The 18203-nt window shown below is 36.5% G+C and overlaps 1 protein-coding gene across 6 annotated transcripts in view; it reads right to left on the bottom strand.

Annotated features, from left to right (window-relative positions):
• Window positions 1-18203, bottom strand: part of LOC122210693 (serine/threonine-protein kinase Sgk3) — a 144210-nt gene that overhangs the window by 4014 nt on the left and 121993 nt on the right. For 4 of the 6 annotated variants that reach the window (XM_042923516.1, XM_042923517.1, XM_042923515.1 and 1 more), the window contains exons 11-17: window positions 17169-17281; window positions 17044-17080; window positions 16390-16476; window positions 14544-14639; window positions 11219-11374; window positions 7276-7365; window positions 217-2885 (exon numbers count right to left, since the gene is read on the bottom strand). In XM_042923516.1, the coding sequence (XP_042779450.1) occupies window positions 2715-2885; window positions 7276-7365; window positions 11219-11374; window positions 14544-14639; window positions 16390-16476; window positions 17044-17080; window positions 17169-17281 (750 nt within the window). In that variant the 3' untranslated portion in view covers window positions 217-2714. Of the gene's footprint in view, window positions 1-216; window positions 2886-7275; window positions 7366-11218; window positions 11375-14543; window positions 14640-16389; window positions 16477-17043; window positions 17081-17168; window positions 17282-18203 lie in introns of those variants that run through there. The other 2 variants (XM_042923518.1, XM_042923519.1) reach the window with 1 other exon arrangement.

Below are 18203 nucleotides of genomic sequence, written 5' to 3'. Positions count from 1 at the left end.
ACACAAAGGTTGGCATATTATTTCAAAGTACTCAAGCCACCTGAAACTCGTCTACATATTTCTAGGGTTCTACATAAATGAACAATGACCTTGGGATATGGAATAATCTATAAAAATCCACAGAATTGTAAACACTGACTTTAAAGGTAAGTGGCAGGAAATCCCATTTTTAAAAGAGACCTAATTTCCAAACTACATAAATGAGGAATTAAGTTATTAATTTCAAAACACTTTATTGAAAAAAGTCATTCAAACATCACCAAAAACGTTCCTGTAATTCTCACTCCTGTTTTTCACATAGTGTATGATGTACAAAAGAATGACTCATAAAATATGTAAAGTTTTGTAATATTATGCCTATGGATAATTACTAGTTAACAAGTATGCTAAAAGACACTGGTAATGGTTTTTATAGTGATAAAATTTTACAATAAATCTTTCAAATATTTAAACCACCTTTTAAATGTTCACCATTGCTAAAATTAAATCCAAACAGTGTTTGTTGGCTCTCTCTGTAAATATCTTAAGTTCAGAAATTATTTTGGAATTTAAAAATCTTGAACAGAGAACCTGCTGCCAGTACCTGCATCATTTAGCACCTCTCCTCAGGTATGCCAAAAATTTGTAATCTTCAGTGTGTGCTATAATGTAACAATGGCTGGGAAGCTCTACACTGTACCATATGCAATAAAATAAGAGGTATGGATAACATGAAGAATGTTAGGCAGTCTTCACTTAGACCTCTGAGTTTATTTTGGTAATAGCCATGAAATGGTTCAACTATTCAAAGGGCACACACTTCTTTTCTAAAAGACTTAGCATGCTATGAAAGAAAAAATAAACTTGAAACTTGGAAGAGGTTTTGTTCCCTGAATATTAAATATGTCAGCCTATGATAATCCATATAATCTAATTTTTATGTGTGTCCAAATATTTAAGTTTTATACTTTTATTCCTCACATATACAAATCATTTTTGTAATGACTTTTATAAACCATCACCAATTTAATTTAAAATAATGACAGGAATTAGAGGATTATTAATCTTTTTGCTAGTTTTATTTTACTGTAAAAGTTGTATTTCTTGTGATCCAATAAACATCAGCATAATATTTTAAATTTGTTCTTAAAAATATACAATATTGCACTTTAATTTTTGGCAGTTTAATTAAGGAGTGGCTGAGTAAAAAATAAATCATACAGGAGATTACAGTTTTTATTTTGCTTTATAATAAGCAAAGAGCTTTGTGTAAAAGCAGAACTTACAGTAGTGCCAAATAAACCAAATATTTACAGTGTCCCTATTAAAGTCTTACCTCTAAAGTAAGATTCAGTGTATTGGATGCAAATATTATTAATCTAACAAAAGCACACTCCTCCACTCCATTTTGATGAACATTTTTAAGCCAAAGGGTATTGGTGTGAAATGCTTCTGTGATTTTTTTCTCAAGAGGAAATACATGGAAAGAATGCTTGTTCCTTAAGCTTTTAAAGTTGGTCTCGAAACTTTCACAATGTTTCCTACATGACTTGAAAAATCTCTACTCTAAGAAGCAGAATTCCAAGACAAGCACTCTTTTTAGTTTTTCTGTATTCTCTTCATAGTGACAAGTCCACAGTTAGTTGGTTTTTAATATGATTTTAAGGCCAGTTTCCTGTACTTTTCCTAAGACAAGTAAGATACTGTCATTGCATCTGCTGGAATTATTTTTAACCTGTTACATTGTAGCGAAATATATATTTACACTGACCTAGAATTTGCTATTCTATTTTTTAATTCCCAATTAGGTAAAAACTCCAGAAAGCTCAATATTTTTCACTTATTAACCAATTAGAAAACAGTTTTACACAGCTGTCTGCAAAAGCAAATACTGAGATTTAGGCCTACTTAACAATAACATCAAAAGACCAGAAAGAACATAAATAGAATGTATTTGTAATATAAATACATGACACAGAGACATTCATTTTTGGCACCACCTAAAAAAAAATCCAGTAGTATTTTATTACCCTTCAGATCTTTGGGAATATTTAAACCTTCTAACTATTAAGCTTTTACTTTTCTTACAGAAAAAAAAAATTCGCAAATTTGAATTGGTATTTCAAAAGTAAAGGATCTCCTTGTTATTTCTTAATTTGATCTGCAGAATGAACACTTACTCCAAATGTTAACTCACAGCCCATGTGTTAACTATGCTTTTACATTTTAATCCTACCAAGAACTGATTATGTCAACCAACGACTTCTCATGGAAAGATGTGTTTTCTTCTTAACCACATACCAATTGCATAGTTCTGATCTGAGAACAAAGGTCAAAGTAGAGAGTTACAAAGGCATTAATTTATGTTAACTGAACTGAAATAGGCTGTTGCAAAATAGTCTGTCTTGGGTAGATGTTAGTGTAAACTGAGGGGGAAAAACAGTCATTAGCAAAAAGTTTTCTTTAAAAATAGGTTAATGCTGAGAACAATAGCTTTTAAAATTTGTTTAAAAATAAGCTTAATAAACAATAATACAAATTTTAATCCAAAACCTAGCTCTTTGAAATGCCCTATTTTCTTGCATACAGCAGAAAATACATTTTTCGTATTTTTTAACATTACATGTAAAAATGAGGCACTAGTTAAACAGATTTGAATATATTCACACAAACAGGAGTTTCAGTCTCATCTGTAGGCTTGTATTTGCCTCAATGGTTTCTGGATGGCAAACTGTTCACAAAAATAAATCTTCTGAAGGAGGTGCATAAGAGAAACCGACAAATGCATCATCTGCCTCCAGTACACTGGCATTCACTATAGAATAGTCAGAAGACACACACACAGAATACGGAACTGTTTCTTCTGTAAATGCTGCATCAAAGTTCCTGATATCATCTGGTCCCGCCTAAAACATCAAAAGCATATTATTATTCCTCTTAGCTTTTTTTAAAAAATATTTTTGAGAGAGACAGAGAGAAAGAGAGACAGTGTGAATGGCGAAGGGGCAGAGAGAGAGAGGGAGACACAGAATCCGAAGCAGGCTCCAGGCTCTGAGCTGTCAGCACAGAGCCCGACATGGGGTTGGATCTCACAAACCACTAGATCATGACCTGAGCTCAAGTCGGATGCTTAACCGACTGAGCCACCCAGGTGCCCCTCATCTTAGCTTTTGTTTTCATTAATTTAGTCTTTCATTAAAACCCCTTCACGAATTTGTATATTTATTCCTGGCAAGTTTAGATGTCTTCCTACGTCATCACTTCTTCGAAGCAATTTCTGCTTTTCCTTTCCAGAGTTTATTATTTAGGTGAGGTTATCTGTCCTAACAAAGTTCTTTTTGTTGGGAGCTCTGGGGAGACAAGGGTGGCTAGCATAACAAGAGTCCTTACCTAAGTCAATGTGAACCTCAGGCCCTCCAACTGAATCCCTTTCTCTCTACCCATCACCACCTCTAAGTTTAGAAAAGGAGCCCAAGTAGGTTTTCAAGACAGCACTTTTCACTTGAACTTACAGGAAAATGCTTGCCTGTCAGTTTCTGAACTCTGGGTAGGTAAAGCCTTTTGCTTAAAGAATGAAGGCGTTGTAAATAAAACCGTGCAAGTTAACACTCTTTGCGCTACAGAGGTCGTTAAGCATTCGCCTGTGACACCTTAGCTTTAGAGGCCTGAAGTGGCCAAGAACCTGGGAAGTAAAGCATGGCAGCTGCTCGATGGAAGCGGTTCTTAATCTTCCTTTACAAATTTGATACAAGCTAATGGACTTTCCGCTTCCAATGTATTTGCAGATAAAAGTTGAGATACAAATTCAGGTGACTCACTCTTAGAGCTCATCCCTGAATCTCTAGGTTACCTCTGCTTTAAGGGGCCAAGGGGGCGGGAATCCTTAGCATGTCCAAGTCATCAAGTCTAACTGAGGTAAAAGACAAGGATCTAGAGAAGATATTCTAAGCTAAGGATATAGTCTGGCAGGTAGGACTACAAACAGTGGAGCAGAGACAAGGGAAACCCAGAATACTAGATCCCTCAATATGAGAAATTCCCCCACCGAAGAGAAGGAACTGAATTTAGGTACATATAAAAAATGTCAAATCCTTACATGTTATTCTAAGAAGTATGGGCTTGGAATAAGACTAAGGTTTGAATTCTGGCTATGAAATTTGCTAGCTATAATTTTTTATATAAACTACCTCTCTGTGAGCTCATTTCTGCTTCTGTAAAGTAAAAATAGTACCACCCACCTGTTAAGGTTTTTGTGAGGATCTGATGTGTGAATACATAAAATTCCCAGAATCTGACATGTAGAAGGTGTTCAGTAAATGATGGCAAATATTCTTCTACTTGATTTTATAGGTATTTTGTGAATGCCGTTATGGGTTGGCTAGTAGTAACAGGGATAATACTGTATTGCTTATGTTAAGAGTTAGGGAGGTTTTGTCTTCAAAGAGCCTGAGCTCAAATTCTAGTTCTTTAACTTTATTTTATTTTTAAAAAATGTTTATTTTGAGAGAGCGCGCGTGAGCAACCGTGTGTGTGTGCACGCACAAGCGGGAAAGGGGAAGAGAGAGAGGGAGAGAGAATCCCAAGCAGGCTCTGTGCCTTCTGCACAGAGCTGGATGAGGGGCTAAATATCATGACCTACCTGAGCCAAAATCAAGAGTCAGAGGCTTAACCAACTGAGCCACCCAGGTGCCCCTAGTTCTTCAATTGTGAACTCTGGGCAAACTATTAACCATTTCTGTGACTAAGTTAATTCATCTGTATTATATGGAAAATAGCAGAACTATTTCAAAGAATTGCTGTCAATGTTAAAAAAAAAAAAAAAGGATGCAAGTATTGAGAACATCTACTTAATCATACTCTAGCTTTCTGATCTTTGTTAATCTGTTAAGTGAAAAATGGTAACCTGAGTTTGAACTCTTTTCATATATTTAAAAGCTGTATTTATCCTTCCGTAACTGTGTATTTTGTGTCTTTTGTTCATGTTTCTATTGGTAATTAGTCTTTTTTCTCATTGACTTACAAGAATGCTTTATATGTTAAAGAAATTTTCTCCAGTTTGTTGTCTGCATTTTTTTTTTCATATAGACCTTTCTAGATTTAATGTGGTCAGATTTAAAATTTCCCCCCCTGTGGCTTCTTGGTTGTGGATCTTGCTTTAAAAAAGTTTAATTAGTCATAAAAAAGCAGGAATCCCAACTGAGGTATCTAACTCTGAAATCTACATTGTTTCCATTTCCAGTATTGCTTAGGAGTACCTAACTCAACTCTTCAATGTGCCTGATGACCTATTTATTTGAAGATAACTAAAGTCAGTAAGACTTTCAATGTAAAAATAAAAATAAAATAATTCTTAAAGGCCCTAGGTTCTTACTGCAAACTCTAGAAATTAGGGACAGAAACTGTCCTTAATGGAGTCTGTCCTTACTCCTGAAACAGTCACTTCTGGATAAGCTAAATGAAATGAGGCAATCTATAAATGTTCTGTTAATAGGTGTACAATATCACACCTAGTAAATATTACCAGCCATGAGCAATGCACTGAAACAAACATTTAACAAAATCTGAGTAGACTAAATAATACTTTCCTAAAGTATTTTCCTTATCCTGCACTAATCTACTAAAAAGTCTTTCATGAATTTCGCAACACCAAAAAACTTTAAATAAAAGAAACACAAGTTCACCCATGACCCTGCAATCCCAAATTAATCTTGGTTTATATTATATTCTCTTCCAGTCCTTATGTGTTATTTTTACTACTATAATCGTAAGTCACAAAAATTATAACTGCCATTTTTTTTTTAAGTTTATTTATTTTGAGAGAGAGAGCACAAGTTGGGTAGGGGCAAAGAGAGAGGAAGAAAGAATTCCACCCAGGCACCCCATAATTGCCATGTTTTTACCTAACATTATAAGAATTTTCTAAGTGTCTGCTCATTTAAAAAAATATTTGGGGGGGGGTAGGTGGGAGGGAGGGAAACAGCAGGGGAGGGGCAGAGAGAGAGGGGGATAGAGGATCCGAAGCAGGCTCTGCGCTGACAGCAGCAAGTCCGATGTGGGCCTCAAACTCATGGGAGATCATGACATGAGCCAGAGTCAGATGCTCAACCTACTGAGCCACCCAGATGCACCCTTATTTCTGTATTTATTATTATCATTTACTTAATTAGACACTCAAGCACAAGAAAGCATAGAAAGAATAGTGACTTTGGAATAAGGCACAGATTTGAATCCTTGCTCTGCTACTTTTCAAATCAGCTATGTGGCATCTCTGACTTTTATTTCTTCATTTATAAATCATGTATAATAAGGAGGACAGTAATGGCAGTAACCTGGCAGTATGGGGAATAAACTTCATACTGTGATGCATAAAAGTATCATAAAAGTATATATGCCTATATATATAGCTATCAATAGTTTAGTAATATCATTATTGGTCTACTATGGATGATTAAAAAATTCCCTATTGTTCTATATTTATTTCCCCAAATTTCCAACATAATCTTCAATGCAGCTTTCAGCTTTAAAAAAAATTATGTTTATGTAAATTTTTTCTATCAGCTGATTTACCAAGTCAAGCTAACATGAAAATTTTATTTTCCAAAAAGGGATATGACAATTTACATTACCATTAATGTTTGCCTGTGCCTAGTTTTATATCAGTGTAGAAAAAAGATGCATTAATGTTACTTAAAATTAAAAAAAATTTATTTAAAGCACAATCCTCTCTAAATCTAGAGGTATGCTTTTTTTTAATTTTTTTTTTTTTTTTTTTTTTTTTTTTTAAGAGAGAGAGAGAGCATGAGTCAGGGGAGAGGAGCAAAGGGACAGAGAGAGAATCTTAAGGTGGTTCCACACTGAACGTGGATGTGGGGCTCAATCCCATGACCCTAAGATTATGACCTGAGCCAAAATCAAGAGTTGGAGCTTTAACAGACTGAGCCACCCAGGTGCCCCAATTTGCATCTTTTTTAATCTAATGAACTCATCCCTTTCTTATACATGCTCCAAAGAAACATTTCATAATTGCTGTGCTAGGAGATACTTTTACCAATGCAACGTAGCTATAATCTTATTGGTCATCTTGAAGTTATCAGTATACTAGAAAATGCTGAGAAACAGATTTTTAAAGTATTTAAGGTACTGATTCAATTTCATTCACATGAGATTTTGAGATCTATTGCCAAAGTTATGATGAGCTATATAGTTCTACATTTCACTATTTATTTATTTATTTATTTATTTATTTATTCATTCCATTTTACTATTTCAGAAAGCAAGATTTGGATATATACTTACCACATTAGGATTAAATGGTGGTGGAATCTTCTTTTGTACAAGATCAGTCCAGCTGAGTGATTCAAAAAAAGGATGATTCTGAATTTCAAGCTAGAATGTTAAAGAAAATACATATATTTTTTATAATGTTGAAAAATATAATTAAGTACTCACTGAAGAATTATATGAAGGCAAACCACTACCACTTTGTCCCTCACTAATTCTTTTTAGGTACATGTTTATGTTATTCATGTGGCAAAATGGCATAGGGGAGAGACTGCCAGAGCAAAACAGGAAAGACAGTTACTTGGAATGACCAACTTAAGTTATATCCTCTTCACAGTCATAGTTTCTTCATAGGTAAAATAAAGATACCTTGAGGGTTGATGGGGGGTGGGAGGGAGGGCAGGGTGGGTGATGGGTATTGAGGAGGGCACCTTTTGGGATGAGCACTGGGTGTTGTATGGAAACCAATTTGACAGTAAATTTCATATATTAAAAAATAAAAAAAAAATAAAAAAAAAAAAAAAAAAAAAAAAGATACCTCACAGGTTGCTTTAAGGACCAATGGAAAATATGGAAATAAAAGAGGTATGAAAAGAATAAGGTACTACATAGCTACAAAGAACTATAATTATTGTCTGAATGGCTGAGGTAAAAAAGAAGTTAGGCAAAAAGTTTTTTACACAGTGGGGCAGGGGTAAAATCAAAGGGATGAGCTATTTTACAAAAAAAAAAAAAATTCTATTCTGGGTTAGTATTATCAAAAGTTGGCACAGTATTTATTCCAGTTATTTTCCCTGCAAGGTGACAAAGAAGTGTATAAAGTAGGATCCAACCTAGTTTGGTGGGTTTAAAAAGACATCTTGGAGACTAAGTAATGTTTGATCAGAAGTCTGAAAGATGATAAAAATTAGATAAAAAATGACGGGGAGAACATTCCAGGCAGAATATGAAGGCCCTCATGTGGCAAAGAGGTTAGTTTGATGAAGAAAACGAGCCAAGGGGCACCTGGGTGATTCAGTCGGCTAAGTGTCTGACTCCTGGTTTCAGCTCAGGACATAATCTCATGATTCGTGAGTCTGAGCCCCACATCGGGCTCTAAACTGACAGCACAGAGCCTGCTTGGGATTCTCCCTCTTCCTCTCTCAGTCCCTCCCCTGCTTGTACGTGCATGCATGTGCGTGCTCTCTCTCAAAATAAATAAATAAACTTAAAATACAAGGAAGGATTGCGACTGTCACACAAGGTGAAGCCTAAGAGGTAAACTGACATATCATACTGGTTAAAGAATTACATTAAGAATTCTGAGTTTTATCCTAGGATTATGAAAAGCCATCAGGGTATTTTAGATACGGGAATGTCACAAATATAAGGGATTTCTGGTTTGTTTTTTTTAAGACCTGAATGTAATAGGGAAATGGACTGGAAAGCCATGGCCAGATTAAGGAAACAGAGCTACTGTTGTGGCAAAAAAAAGTTGAAAATGGTAAGGGTACCTGTCTCAGTTGGTGGAGTGTGCAACTCTTGATCTCGGGGTTGTGGGTTTGGGGCTCAAGCTGGATGGAAAGATTACTTAAAAATAAAATTAAAAAAAAAAAAGTTGAAAAAGGTAGGAAAAGTGTAGTCACAGTCAAGTAGAAGAGTGTATAGCTATAGGAAAGATTTAGGAGGCAAATGCAACAGGATCTGGCTATCGTTTGAATATGGAAGTAAGGAAGAGAGAGAAGTAGAGAATGACTCATATTTCTGACCTGAGGCACACAAAAGGAAGATGGCAGGAGTTCAGCAGTTTTGAATATGCTGTGTTTAAGGTATTAACCAGAAATCCAAAGACTGGCGCTGAACATGTAAGTATTATGAGTCCAGAGTTAAGAAGAGAGGTCTGGACTGAAGTTATAAATGTGTGAGATGAAAACACAGAGATAACCAAAGCCACTGGGCCAACTGAGACTGTCCAGAAAGAGAACACAGAAGAAGAAAAGGGGGCTTAGGCCAACCACAAGGAACCACAACATTTAACCATCAGGTTGAAGAAAGTGGCTTACACAGGACATTACGGAGGAGGGCCTGGAAATACAGAATGAGATGACTGTGGGCTCTTGCAGAAGCCTATGGAACAAGAAAGAGTGTTGGAAGTTTAAATACTGCTGAGAAGGCAAGTTGAGGAATAGAGGGATTTAGCAATTCTAGTAGCTATTTTTGGTAAATTGAGAAATGAGAAGAGGCTGGGAAAGAAAAAAATCAACACAGAAACTTTTATGAAGGGAAACAGTTATTACCTGGCAGGCCAGCATGGTTGAGGGCTTTCAGTTTAAGAAGCAAGAGATTTGATAATGTCTCATTATTGCTTGGAATGCACTCTAACAAAAGCAAGCAGTTATCTGTGCAGAAAAATAGCATGCACAGGGTTCCCTGCAAGAAGTCAGGATCCAGTGCAGATGTACAAACTGGCCTTGTCCACTACATTAGGAAGAAGGAAATGACAGCAAGCAGGAGTGTGCAGGTCTTCAAATCTGACAGCGAGGCTGAGTTAGTTCCACTCTGCTGATTCTACTTTCCCTATAAAATAGAAGGCAAGATCATCTGCTAAAAGTGAAGAAAAGGAGTCTGGAAATTTGGAGAGAAGGTCTGAAATCATTAATACAGACAGTAGGAGAAGCAGCTAGAGAAACACAGGAACATTACCAAGCAGCGATGAAGCACAAAGGAGATTAATGACTATAACTTCATAGTGTTTCCAATATGCCCAGTGGGGCAGCCTTCTTCAGCACTGTTTAGCAGCCCAGAAGATGACAAGTGGATTCATCCAGGGTTGTGATTTCTGTCAGCGAATTCCATAAAAGGCCCAAGGGGCAAGAAGATGTGAAGTATTAGAAAGACTGAATAAAACCAATGGACTATGGAATGAATCCAAGCTAGGCAGAAAACTGTTGACAGAGCTACGTACTGGGGAGTGTGGGAAAGGAAAAGCTCCAACAGACAAGTTTGTTATTCACAGCTCAAGTTCACGACTGATAAAAGAGTCCCCAAGAATTTGTGAGAAACTTGAGTTTAAAAGTCCATGTTGACACACCAACATAACACCAGTAGCTACATAAGCAATTTAATTTACACTAATTTTTTAAAAAGATTTTTTATTTTTAAGTAATCTCTACACCCAAGGTGGGGCTCAAACCCACAACCTCAAGATCAAGAGTCACACGCTACACCAACTGAGTCAGCCGGGTGCCCCTAATTGCCCTAATTTAAAAAAAACCAAAAAACCAAAAAAGACCCACCAAACCTGTAGATTCTATAATTACCTCAGAGAGGTGTCACCAAATTCTCAGGAAAAAAAGTTATTTAATGCTAGTTCAAGGCAAAAGGCATTACCTCATGCAGACAGGAGCCACTTATAAATTCTGTTTCAATAAAATGATTTAAAAGTTTAGGTAATCACAAAATTCATGCCACACATTTTTTAAAAAGGGAGGGGAAATTCTTATAAATGAAAATAAAATATATAATAGGGTGTGAGGGGTGTCTGGGTGGCTCAGTTGGCTGAGAGTCCGACTCCCAATTTCAGCTCAGGGTTCGTGGGATTGAGCCCTACACTGGGCTCCACGCTGAGTGTGGAGCTGGCTTAAGATTCTTTCTCTCTCTCTCTCACTCTCTCTCTCTCTCCACCACTCTCCCCACATGTGCTCTCAAAATTAAAAAAAAATTTATATAGGGTGTGAAAGCAGAATGTGAGGGGTGAAGCGGAGAGGCTCAAATGGTCATAAAGATCAAACAAAAAAACATACATGCAAGTGCTTCATGCCATATAAACATGGTAAAAACTGCTGGGACACATGTGCTTTTTTTTTCATGGTGTTATTTAAGAGTTACATTCATCCCATTAAATGCCACATAAAATAAGAATTTTTCTTCAAGTCTCAAATAAGCTTAAATAAAGTGGTACTGGGAAGGATGTACATACAAAGTCTTCTTTGGCACCGAGTCGATTTTGCCTGTCTTTCTCTAGGAGTTCTTCCAGAATGGACCAGGCTGTGAGGCTCACTCCTGGCCTCAAACTTAGGGGCTTGTGAAGAATATTGTCATACATTTCAGCTACATCTCGGCAATAAAAAGGAGGCTGGGAAAAAAAGGAAAAAAAAAGTTAGTGTTTTTTTAAAATTATTATTTTATTTTTAAAGTTTATTTTATTTTTAAAGTTTATTCATTTTGAGAGAGAGAGTGTATGTGTGTGTGCACGTGCGTGTGTGTGCAGGGGAGGGGCAGAGAGAGGAGAGAGAGAGAGAATCCCAAGCAGGCTCCACACTGTCAGCACAGAGATCCGTGCGGGGCTTGAACCCACAATGAGATCATGACCTGAGCCTAAATCAGACACTTAAACGACTGAGCCACTCAAGCACCCAGTGTTTGTTTGTTTGTTTTATGTTTATTTTTTAGAGAGAGAGTGTGAGCCAGGCGGAGCAGAGAGAGAGAGAATCTGAAGCAGGCTCTGCAATGCCAGTGCAGAGCCTGACACAGGGCTCTAAGCAGGGCTCAAACTCACAAATCATGAGATCGTGATTTGAGCTGAAGTTGGACACTTAACCAACTAAGCCACCCAGGTGCCCCAGAAGTTAGTGTTAATTGAACTATACCAAAATGAGGTTCAAAGAATTGGATTCAGCCTTGATCTACAGGAATCAGCCTGGGTCTGGACAGCTGCAGAAATGCAAAGGTTTCTGTGGGCACGTGTACATCTGCAGCATAGTCTCCAATGCAAAGAGGTTGGTTTTTATTTTTTTAAGTTTATTTTTAGAGAGAGAGAGAGAGAGTGCGAGAGAGAGAGTGCGAGCGAGCAGGGGAGGGGCAGAGAAGGAGAAGGGGGGGGGGGGGGGAGAGAGAGAGACTGAGAGAGAGAGAGAAAATCCCAAGCAGGCTCTGCACTGTAAGCAGGGAACCAGATGTGGGGCTCGTTCTCACGAACCGTGAGACATGACCTGAACCAAAATCAAGAGTTGGTGGGCGTCTGATTTTGGCTCAGGTCACGATCTCATGGTTCACGGGTTCAAGCCCTGCATTGGGCTCTGTGCTGACAGCTCAGAGACTGGATGGAGCCTGCTTTGCATTCTGTGTCTCCCTCTCTCTCTGCCCCTCCCCCGCTCACGCTCTGTCTCTCAAAAATAAATGTTAAAAAAAAATGTTTAAAGCCAGCATCATGTAGAGCCCACTATGTGCTCACTGAAATGTTTAGGAACACCCTGCAGACAGGTGTAAACTGCATAATAGTATCTGACAGAAAACCACCAACCTCATCAGAAGCATAATGAAAGAATTATTGCAGAGATTCCACACAGATCAAACATTAAATAATTTCTTGAGACTTCAGAATAAACTAATTAAAACAGAGATTGCTAGGAGAGAAGACCTGAAGATAGTGCTCCTTCCTAAGTACTTGTGGTAATGGCAGTATTATGGGTGTGCTGTGCAGAATTACAATTCTATTGCTACAGCTTAAAGACCTGTATAGCTTCAACATGAGGATTAACTAATCATGCAGTTAAGTTTTAAACTAAAAATAATTTTTAAAGTTAAGGGAGTTATAGGCTTGTCACTTTTATTTATTTTTGAGAGAGAGACAGAGCACCAGTGGGGGGAGGGGCAGAGAGAGAGGGAGACACAGAGTCCAAAGCGGCTCCAGGGCTCTGAGCTGACAGCACAGAGCCCGACATGGGCTGTGAGATCATGACCCGAGCTGAAGTCGGACACTTAACCGATTAAGCCACTCAGGCACCCCGTAACATTTTTACTTTTTAAAACTGAAATTAATTTTTTCATTTTTCTATTTAAAAAAAATCTTTTAAAGGTTTGAGAGAAAGAGAGAGTGAGAGCATGCAAGGGAGCTGGGGAGGAGCAGAGAGAGAGAATCCCAAGCAGGCTCCACACTCAGTATGGAGCTCCACATAAGGCCTCAATCTCACCACCATGAGATCATGACCTGACCCGAAATCAAGAGTCAGATGCTTAACTGGGTCACCCTTGAACTTCATTTTTAAATAAAGTCTCATTTATGAAATATAGGTTTCAAATGTTCCCTTTTGAGGCAACTGCATTTTACATACAAGGATAATATTTTACATTTTCATTGTCCTCTAAAGAAATTTGAAAGATTCAGAGATAACAGGATGGCAAATATCCAGCAGTTAAAGAAAGTAAGGTGTATCAGGTATTCCAAGTCACTAGCATAACCAGGAAATCGACTCTTTTAATAAGCAAGGGCAAAGAAGAGACAGTGTTGGTTGTCATAGGAATCTATCATTCAAAGTGTGCAACATAAGACAAATGTTCTAACATGTGCCTTACGTGTTAGATTACACTAAGAGCTCCCCAGTTTTCAGTGGGGGCAGGGGGAAGCCCACACAAAACAAGTGAAATAAACAAAAAAACCAAGCCCCAGCTCAGGTCTCAGCTGATGGTATTATTTAGCTTTGTGTGGGCAGCAGCATAGGAGATGAGTGCACAGTTCCCAGCATGAGGTTGCTGGATACTCAGGGGACCACAAAAGGACTCTAGAAACTATTCTAAAAATCTCAAAAAGCCTAAAGAAAAACATGTGTTGTTTCTGTAAGAATATGTAAACTGACTGCCTAAACTGTTTGCTTTGGTTGGAATGATATTAATCAATACAGTAGAGCAACTTTACACATGTTAATCAGAAGCTCTGGTTGGTCTTATGTGTCTTTAATTAATAAATACCAGGGCAATTGATTTCATAGTGAACATCCCTTTTTTTTCAATAAAATCTTCCAGACATGGTGTTTATGGTAAAGGCAAGAGAAAGTTCCCAATGGTGGAAAAAGTGGAGCACCAGTGTATTATATCCTATAAAAATAAAACACAAGGCAAAACCCAAAAGATGTTATCTTCTGATAAATACAAAAATATTTTTCTTCCCATCTTTTTGAAATTGGGCAGAATGATGACTGGGGTAAATTGAATGAAAGTGGATAATATTAAAAAAAAAATAAAGTGGATAATATTAATGTTGTAACTAGTATCTACTTCTAAAAAATCCAAGTGGGATGAGAACACCTGATTAGGACAACAGAAAAAATGACATTAAAAGACCAGTAACAAAGCGAAAGTTTTTTGGTGTGTGTGTGCATATCCCTAATGTGATTTTGGATTTGTTTAACCAGGTTACTATTGCTCTGTTAGTGTTAACTAAGAGTCCTCCAGATTACTAAAATGAGAGCAAAAACTCAAAGAATTAAAATATACTGGAATAATAATGAAAGAGTAGAAATACATACCAATCCATACAGCATTTCATAGAGAACAGCACCAAGGCACCACCAATCTACAGTGTTGTCATAGGGCTGTTTTCTGATTACTTCAGGAGCAAGGTACTATGGAAAACATTAAATATTAGAGCAACTTGATACACAACTCATGGTAAAATTTAGGAATAATTAAGAAATTTAATAAATTTAAGATGTTACTATGACACTAAAAACCTATCATCTAGATTTTTAATTGGCTAGGTATTCTCATCCTGTATCAGTGGTTCCAAGGTGATAATACTCTTCAGAATCATCTGGGACATTTTTCAAAATACACATATTCAAGTACTTTCCTCTATAAACTGTGATGCAATTAAGGCAAACAGAAGATGAGAACAAATGTAGAAATCTGTAACACTATGTAAACTAGATATTGGGCTGGAGGGGCAGGGAGTCTTTCACAAGAAATTTATTTTAGAAATTCCTCTAGTCATTACTTGTAATTGTTTCTCTTTAAACAAGAATTTTTAGTGTAGCAAATATAATGTTTTTCCCTTTAGTTAAAGAAAAAAGAATTCTACAATTTTTACTAGAGAATTACAAATAGCAATCCTCTAATATAATTATTTAGAAAAGTTGTGATTAGATGGCTATGCACATTTTAATTTGTGAAACATTTAAACTCATCACAATTTCACACATATAAAATGGTGAATTTGAATTCTAGATTCCAAGACATGTATTTTCTGTTCCCATATGAAATAAGGAAATAATTTCTTAATCCTTCTTTCTAATGTGATCCAAAGATATGGCAAAATATATAAAAAGGGTTTAATAATTTCTGATTACATTTAGATTTAGATGACCAAAAAAACTTGTGTTTCCTTTCTAAAAATTACAGGACTTAAAGATTTTGTTGAACTATGAAATCAACACACATTCACAAAAAAAAGGTTTCTTCATACACAAACTGAAACAGAATGATTACAAATATACACAAGAGCTAGGGTGACAGAGAAAGGAAGGAAGGAAGGAAGGAAGGAAGGAAGGAAGGAAGGAAGGAAGGAAGGGAGGAAGGGAGGAAGAAAAGAAAAAGACATTTCAAGTACTCTCACTTTTAAGTTAAAAATTTTTTTCTGATCTTGATTAAAAGACTCATGAGCCATTTTATCACACATTGCAACACAATATTCGCAACTACTCTATGATAAAGATGAAATACTACCTGGCATCTAAGGTAACTATAAATACATTAAAATTAGGACAGTTTAAAATAAACTAAACATACGTGTGTGTGTGTGTGTGTGTGTGTGTGTGTAGTGAGAATAACAAGGCTTGAACATAGCTTGTAAGGATTATTATTATTGTCTCAAATAGAAGGATACATTTTCTGCTAGCTAACATGATTAGAGAGTGAGATGTTCTGATTAATTCTGACTTGCAGTTCTTTCCTTCCATATCCACTACTTTACTCTCTTCTGTTAAATGAACACTTAGTATAATTCAATGGCTGTTAGTACATTTAGAATGGTGTAAACATTACCACAACTTTAGGACTTTTTCATTACTGATTTGTGATTTTTTTTAAATAAAGGATATGGTAAACTTTTAACATTATAAGCATAATTTATATCTTTGTTGGGTTATCTGTGGTAGCTCGCAATCATAATTAAAAATACTAACTATCAGTAAACTTTAAATGTTCTGAAGGGATGATTATCATATATTTCCAAGTGGCTGGAAGCTGAAATTCTACTTCAGTAGAAAGCAGAAAATATTCTACTTTTCTGATTTCAAATATTATATATGCAATTTGTGATTCATTTTTGCATTTTAAACATGATTATATAAATGACAAATGAGACATATTTCTTACCTCTGGTGTCCCACAAAATGTTGTTGTCGTGTCAGAAATAGCAATTCCTTCTTTACAAAGCCCAAAATCTGTTAAGACAACATGTCCCTGACAAATACAGGGGCAGTAAGATAAAACAGTGCATGGGCATAAACTCACAATTTTTAAAACCATTTCACTTTAAAATAATTGTAGACACACAGGAAATTGCAAAAATATTACAAAGAGTTTTGTATACTCTTCACCAATGCTGATATCTTATATAACTGCAGTAAAATATCAAAATCAGGAAACTGACATTGGTAGAATACTGTTAACCAGATTGCCAATTTTACCCAGTTTTGGGTTTTTTACATGCATTTGGGTATGTGTGGTTCTATGCAATAGAGGTGTGCAGATTTGTGTAACTATCACCATAATCAAGACAAAGAACTGTCCAACACCTCAAAGGATCAAAAGAACTCACTCATGCTACCCCTTTATCTTTTCACTCTGCTTTTCCCACTGTCCCTGTCACTTTACAACCATTAATCTGCTTTCCATGTCTACAGTTTTGTCATTTTGAGAATGTTATATAAATGGAATCATGCAGTGTAGAGCTTTTGAGACAGATTTTTTTCCACTAAGCATAAATGAGAATAAAATTGAGAATCAGTAGATTTTTAAAATACTTACTACTGAATCCAGAAGAATATTTTCTGGTTTCAAGTCCCTATTAAATTAAAAGGAAAGCAAAACTGAATATTAACTGAAATAAAGTTATAAAATGACATTTTTACAAGAAATACATTAAAATTTACCTGTACACTATTTTGATGGAGTGCAAGTAACCCAATGCACTGGCAATTTCAGCAGCATAAAACCTAGCTCTGTGTTCGGGAAAGGACCGTTCTCTCTGTAAGTGGAAAAACAGCTGTAAAATGGGGGAAAAAGAAAGATATTAAGATCATTCACACATAAGGTGAAACAAACATATCCTATAAATACAAAAATAGGATTTTTGTTATTCTTAACATGAGATAAAAATGCCCCAAAGCCCAGAACTGTGACTCTCCCTTGTGTGTCCCCCACCTAGCAATTATTCTCTCTTGAATCATGCATCTTTCTTTACCCTTGCTAACTTGCTCATCTCTCATTTACTCAATCCTCAATGCATCAGTGTCCTTATCACTCTGGAAAAGATTATCAACAAAGACCCTAGCCATATGGTTATCTCACTAGACCTTTCTTAACTGTGCTTTCATTTGGAAAAAAAAAAAAAAAAAAAAAAAAAATCAAACCCTATTCAGAGATTGAAAACAAGCGGCAGGCAGACCAAATATAACCCACAGATCTCATTTGTTTGAGCCAAATACTGTTTTTAGAAAAATCTCAATTAACTGGTAACATTTAAAAACGGGAGAAATTTTGGGGGGATAAAAACTCATAGTTCTGGTTTCTTCTGGGGGGGTGGGGGAGAGAAGGAAACTCTGCAACATTAAGCCTAAATTCCAATGTGGTAGCAAATGGTGGGAACTGAGCAGCAGCTGGACTCTCCAGTTCACTTCTTACACTTCTGAATCCTTAACTTATGTCTTACTTACAATCTGCCCTTTACTCCTTAGGTTACCTGCCTGGGTAAAGTTTGTCCTAGGTCCTTCCTCTAAGTTCCCTTGGCTTTTAAAACAATGATCTTGCCTTAGGTCTCCTTCCTTGGAGAGTTCCATCTCTGCTCCTTTCTGCCCCTTTACTCTGCAGAGATAACAAGGTTTTTGTCCTCGGTCTCTTCACAGTCATCCTTCCTCTGGAAACCCACCCTGCCCGGGTGACCTAGTCCATTCCAGTGATTTTAACTA

The sequence above is a fragment of the Panthera leo genome, chromosome F2, assembly GCF_018350215.1.
Source record: "Panthera leo isolate Ple1 chromosome F2, P.leo_Ple1_pat1.1, whole genome shotgun sequence".
In the NCBI taxonomy this organism is placed as follows: Eukaryota; Metazoa; Chordata; class Mammalia; order Carnivora; family Felidae; genus Panthera; species Panthera leo.
This window is presented reverse-complemented; position numbering and strand designations above follow the sequence as displayed.